General features: G+C 38.4%; 1 protein-coding gene across 6 annotated transcripts in view; it reads right to left on the reverse strand.

Annotated features, from left to right (window-relative positions):
• The window catches only part of Cntn4 (contactin 4), a 661,264-nt gene that overhangs the window by 230,906 nt on the left and 423,420 nt on the right, over nucleotides 1–6,938 (reverse strand). For all 6 annotated transcript variants that reach the window (XM_005383752.2, XM_005383753.2, XM_013513798.1 and 3 more), the window contains one exon: nucleotides 3,633–3,728. In XM_005383752.2, the coding sequence (XP_005383809.1) occupies nucleotides 3,633–3,728 (96 nt within the window). The remainder of the gene's footprint in view (nucleotides 1–3,632; nucleotides 3,729–6,938) is intronic.

Below are 6,938 nucleotides of genomic sequence, written 5' to 3' on the forward strand. Positions count from 1 at the left end.
ATCTGCTTTTCAAAATGGATTAATTGCTGCTCATTTCTGTGATACCCTAAGGTGGTATGACACTGCACAGTGTTTGAAATCGAACATGCAGCATCCCTTACAATGGATTTCATAGCATTACTGAGTACCCCACTGATATGATAAAGGGCTGACTCCTTTCCCTTCCTCTGCATGATCTGCTACAATTGAAACTGATGCCATATGCTGGGTCTAAAGTGCTCAGTGTGACCAGGAGCTTGTGGTGATTCTGCCAGCTTTTAGGTGATATACAGCTTAGAAAAGCAATGAGAATCGCTGCTGTACAGTTTGCATTGGATGCTTTTGAGTAATTGGAGTGGATTTCATCAGATGATCATTGGCTCCACTGCCCAAAACTGATGGATGTCTGAGAGGCTCTCCTACAACCTTGAAGATCTTCTTTGTTGTTTCCTGAAAATTTTCTTGCTGCACTTGACTTGCTTATGGCGTTACTGTGCACATGGTTTCTAATGGAGCCCATAATGAGAATATTTATTTCCTTGTCTTTCACCATCAAGACTGTCAGGAATGTCAGCACAGCTCAAGGAACCAGATTTCAGAGCTACTGACTGCTGCCAGCGGAGACAAGCATATTTCATGTCTATGGAAATTTTTGATAAATTTCTCTGTGGGGAGGGAAAAGAAGCAGCACAGCCTGACTTCACGTGTTCTACCTTTCCTAAAGCTATCATTATGCTTGGGGAGTGGTACTTTTTAAATGTACCTCCAGGATTCAGTTTTAGAGTTGCTGCCATGTTACTAAAGCTTAATGCTGTGAAGATAGCCTGCGAGAAAAATTAGCAAAATCTTCAATTTTTATTTCGATCAGATTGTGTATTTGGAAGAGAAGTGTTAGTCTGAGTGAATTTCACCTGAATCAAAATATATTTCCATGGTTAAGTGGCTTCCTTATATAAAGTACAGGGCTTCAATAATGCAGGTGATATACTTGATAAACAAGATCACTAGCCTTTACTGAGCTGTTATTATGTAATGACCAAACTAAAAGGCATCTGACAGATTTCTCTTACTCTCCTTACGCTCTGCTTCACTATACGTAAAGATATTTGTCCAATTTCAGATGATGATATGAAAAGGGCCAGGACCAAAAGTCTTATCTTGACTCCAAATTTAGTGCTTTTCCCAAGCACAATACCAGAAAGCAAGGTTGAATTCTGCCCTAGTTTTCAAAAGTCAAAAAATTTAACAATCCCAAGTCTTTCATCCAGACTTGAGGGTTCATGTGCAGTGTGCTCAGCGTACAGGCCTTTTAGTTATTTTGCTATTATTCTCTGCTCGGAATGCTAGGTGCCGCATTAGATGAATCTGGGAAAGTTACAACTTTTGAATATAGGACAAAAAGAAAAGGATATTTTTTAGATATCAAGTTTAAATTTTGTTTTTTCAATTATATATAAAGCCAAATAGAAAACTAAGGCAGCAATGATACAACATATCAAAGTGGACATCAACCTTAATTACTAAGACTAGAGTTTATTAGCTTTGCCATGGTAAACTTTTGTGGAATCCTAAGTATCACAATGTATTACACCTCCACACTACTCCACAAGACAGACTCTGCAGACTGCCTACACAACATGTCTCCACATCCTCCCTTATTAACAAATTATGGTATTATTCAGGGCACAAACCATCTGCATAAAATATTTGATTTTCTAGTTTCCTTTGCAACTTGAGGTAATCAAGAAAATGTGGGTAAAGCACTCAGAAAAACTAAACTTCCCACAACGAAGGTAAAGTGAAATGGAGAAAAATATTTATTATGTTTTGTCCTTGTTTCCTTCAGTTGCTTTGAGTTTGGAATGCAGACTTCATAATGCAGCCATTCCACACACTATGGGCATTAGGGGACAGAGGAAGAGCTTGAGTCCTCTTATACCCCCTGAAGAAGCTGTGTACGGGTGCGGCTGTAGCTCAGTGGTAGAACACTGGCCTAGTATGCACCAGGCCCTGCATTCCATCCTCAGAACTAAGAAAAAAAGACAAAAGCCAAACCCAAAACCTGTGCTGACTTTGACAGAATATATTTGATAAGCCTGCATAGGAAAAAAACAAACTCAAATCCACTTAAGTCAGTTTTTGCTGGGTTTTTTGTTATTTGCAGTCAAATGTATCCCTAACTCATCCAGCCAGTGTGAATTTTCATAAACTGATTTTGATTCTTGGTGTGATAATGTGTTACTGTGATTAATAAGAAATATATATTTGGGGGCTGGGGGTGCAACCTAGTCATAAAGTATGTGCCTTGGATGAATAAATCCCTGAGTTTAATCCTTAGCACCTCAAGAAACAAAACAAAACCCCAAAGAAATACATATTTGATTTTCTTTCTAAGTTCCAGGCACAGAGCTCCTAAAGCCTTTGTAATTTCCTGACCGATAAGGTGATAGGAATGTCTTTTGTTACTCACAATAACCATACCTGAGTTTATGCAAATGAGTTAACTCTGTTGAGGCTCCAGATAGGTTCAGGATAGGGGCTGGTTGCCAGAGGAACCAATCACATAATGAGAGTTAGAACTTTTAGAGTTCCTCCTGCACCCACACTGCACCTCTGGAGAGGGGAAAAGGGCTGCAGATAGAGCTCAATCACCAATGGCCAATGATTCAATCAATGATGTTACATAAACTAAATGCCGTAAAAACTATATTTCAGGGTTTAGAGATCTCCTGCATAATGAACACATCCATGTGATAAGAGGGTACATGCCCCAACCCCACAGGGACAGAAGTTCCTGTGCTTAGAACCCTTCTGGACCTTACTCTTTGTACTGGTCAGCTTTCTGGTCACTGACACAGTACCCGACACTCCCAAGTATAAGGAAAGAGGTTTAATTTGGTTCATGGTTTCAGAACGTGGGTGGATAGCTCCAGGCAGCAACCACATGGTGGAAGGCCATAGTGGGGCAAAGCTGCTTAGTTCATGGTGGTATGCAGTCAAATTCATTATAATATTGTTTAAATATATAAACAGCAAGTGAACTGTTTTTTCTTCGTCCTTTGAGCCAGTCTAGCAAATTACTGAACCCAAGATTGGTCAGATGCATGGGAGGCCAGGGAACTGCCAGCAGCACTGGAGGTGACAGCTGTCTTGTGGAACCGAGCGTTTATTCTTTTCTGGGTAGTTAGTGTCAGAATGGAGATGAATCACTTGACATCTAGTTGGTGTCCACAGTGTTTGAGAATTGGCTGTTGGTGTGGGAAAATGTTTGGTATTAGAGGTATAGTGAGTAGAAACTGTTCATACAGTCCGTCCCAGATGAATAATGAGATAAAATGAAGCAGGGTCATTTTCTTAACCCAATCAAGTTTTAACAAGGATGGGCAGTTTTAGCTACACTGTTTCATCCAGCAACAGGATTCTGATTTTCACTGACCAGGGTGTCTTTCCCTCTGAGCTGGCCAGACATTCGCATGATCTGATATTTTCCCATCCTAATTATGGAAGGATTTCACAGCAGCTCTTCCTCTATGTGGAGGGACTCTGAGCATCTCTATAAATGACACTGTCCCCTCAGCCAATGCCAAGTGGGAGAGCATTCAGCAAGCAAAACAGCAGCTAGTGCAGTGTGCACAGCAGTACGTTTACAGTACCTCCAGAGTGGGGTGGTGGGCCGCAGAGGAGTACCATTCCCTGACCTCGACGGACAGACACGGTGCTTCTTGTTCTGGTTTTAAAGTTTTCAAGATCTGTTGGAAGAAATAAAGGAAAAGTAATTAAACTTTAAAGTTGAGATATCATGGGAGAGTATCACCATTTCTAAGACGGTTATGCTGAAAATAGCCACCATAGCACTAGTACCATAGCACTAGTATCCTCACTTCTTTTCACTGATATTGCTCCTGCCTCTGTGAGTTTATAGCTAGATTGTCCAGTAAAACAGTAACCTGACACATGGGTCTACTTAGATTCAAAATAATTAACATTAAATAGAATTTATAATTGAGTCTATGAGGAGGCGTTCCATTTCAAGTGCTCCCAAACCACACGTACTTAGTGGCTACCACACTGGATGGCACATTGTTCTAGAAAAGTTCTACTGGGTCTAAGTGAAGGTCTAAGTGAAGGTCTAAGTGAAGGTCTAAGTGAAGAATATGAGGTTTAAATATGTTGTGATCTCTCCAAGAACTCTATATAATTACATATTATTATGATAATGCAAACGTGTTTTCTGATATTCAGCTCTGTTCATTTTAGAAATCGCTCAATTATATGCAATTATAATACCTACTAATATAACCATCTAATTGTATTATTATAACTATACTTGCATATAATTATTTATCCATATACTCACATAGTCAGACTATTACATGAAGGTTAACTTTAAAAATCCTGCATATTTTTCAATATTAAGATGGTGTAGCTTTTTAATTTTTTTTTGCACTGGGAATTGAACTCAGGACCTTGCACTTGCCAGGCAGGTGCCATGCCATTGAGCTATACCCCGGTCCTTGGTGCAACTTTTCATTCTTTCTGCAAAGTATTTCATTTCCTCATGGAGGCCAAGTATAGTGAGAGAGATAAAACACTCATAAAACTGAAGATCACAGTTTGAGACAATAAATAAAGAGTTATTATACAAAATACTTCTATTTTGACAAAGGTACCATTGTTTTTGTTCAAATAATGTTTTGTTCTCCTAGTTTCCCAAATGTAAATCCTCCCAATGACAGTGTTTGAGTATCCTTTTCTGTCTGCACTTACAACATTTTATTTAATGACCTCATTTCAGCTTTGAGGATGTTATGACTCAAAAATTAGGTACAGGGTTGTAAGCCCCGTGGTTGTGCCTTCTCGAGTATAGTAACATTTACTCAGTACTGCCTACTTTACTACCACTTTGGTAAAACTCCCGATTACCTCATCTTCTGCCCCTACTCTACAGGCTAGGACAGTTGTTATGAAATCTCTTAAGGTCTCAACATTAATGAGAGATGGAGCTGGAAGAAGAGCCTGGCCAGCCTCTGTGAAGTTACACATGGGAATGTTCCACACCCATGTCTGGCTTCAGGGAGTGCTACAGATACTTAAAAACAAAACACAGCTTATTCTGGTATTCGAATAATGTTTAAATCTTATAAAGTATTATTGTTATCACTTACATGTTTACAAAATGTTTACTTTGTTAAGTATCATCTGTGTTCCAGTTCCAGTTACTCCGTCCTACAATGTCTCAAGAGCTCAGTGAGCAGGACTGGCATGTGGAACCTAATTATAGCAGCCCATAGCCCACCACAGTCAGACTAAGCAGGACGTGTGAAGGATGCATATGTAGACTCAGCGCAAAAGCAAACAGTGCTATAATGTGAGTTACATGTATGATGTAATACACTTGTTTCATTTAATAGGCAGCAGGTCAATATACAACAATATCCGCCTGAGTTCCGGAATTACAGGTGCTTGCCCCCTTGCCTGGCTGCACAGATTCTTAAGGTAAATCCTCTATATTTTTTCATAAATATCCTATCCAATTTCCAGAGTTGTATGAAAAATTGAAAACTGATAGATAACAGAAATCTAGACTTGTCTAGGCAAATCAACCATGGCTCCCGACTAAAGGAATTATATTAAAAAAGTGGGAAATAAAATGGAAAATATATATAATAACATCTTTCCTGAGTTTAAAGAACTAGATCTTGCTTTTTTTTTCATTTTAGTTTGTGAATTTTGTCCAGTTCTACAAGATCTGGGCATTGAGAGTTTATAACATGGATCTAATTTTTGAGGAAATATTAGAAATATTTCTTAGTTTATTAAAAGAGAGTCAAGATCCTCTTTATACAGTGAATAGAAAGACTACATTTGGGTAGAGCTGAGTTTGAAAACCATCTTTGCCACTTACTAGTGCTGACCTTGGGCAAGTCTTAATTTTATCATAAATAAATTGAGAATAAATAAGCTCACGAGCAAAGATGAAATGAGATAATATTTGAAAAGTACAAGGTTTTTCATGATAAAAGGTCAGTGGCTCGATATGCGTATTTTGTCAATAAGGAAGGCTGTGGTCTAGAAGCAAATCATCCCCCAACCTTCCATTGGTATAGGCTTCTAAACAGCAAACACACACAACAGTGAGTGGTGGATGCTAGCTAAAGAGATGATATTTATGCTCACATTTAGGGAAAGGCGACATATCTAAAATTGTTCTTTTCAGATACAACTATCCAGATTCCAGTCAGTAGAAACATAGTAATTTTCTAAGTTGAAGAACTATGTGTATGAGGCTTATACATTCATGACAAAACTTTAATAGATAATAGAATGCAGGGAGATAGATTTTTCTCAGAGGAGAAGAGGATCAAGAGATGGAGGGAAGGGAAGATAGAAGAGGGAAGGGGTAGGAAGAAAAGAATTAAGATGCTTTATGTACACATACCAAGTCTGCAGAAGGTATGTGAACATTACATACTGCAAATACATACAAAAGAAGGAAGGTGATCAAAGGATGTATGGGAGGGAAGGAAGAGAACGGGGGTGAAAATGAATGAAGATGCATGAGGTACATGTACCAACTCTTTACAAGGAATGTAAACATTACATACTGCAAACACATATTAATCAGTAAAACAACAGCTATGAAAGGACAGCGATAATACATGTCATGATTTCATACAAATTCAGAGGAAATAAAAAATGATATGACAAATGATGTACATAATGTCTGCATTTTTATATGGATGTATTATTTAATACAAGCTAAAAATATACTTTTTTACTAACATGGATAAGTCTAGATTCTATTAATTCTCACAAGGTGCCTTCAGAACAAGAAACAGTCAGCACCAGTTCCTGGTGTCACTACTTCCTCTGATTTTGAAAGGAACAGTCAACAGGAAAACCAACATGCTGGTGATTTCTTTAGATGTGCAGAAACTTTTCAATACAATGAGATCCTA

The sequence above is a fragment of the Chinchilla lanigera genome, unplaced genomic scaffold, assembly GCF_000276665.1.
Source record: "Chinchilla lanigera isolate Chin_1 unplaced genomic scaffold, ChiLan1.0 scaffold00020, whole genome shotgun sequence".
In the NCBI taxonomy this organism is placed as follows: Eukaryota; Metazoa; Chordata; class Mammalia; order Rodentia; family Chinchillidae; genus Chinchilla; species Chinchilla lanigera.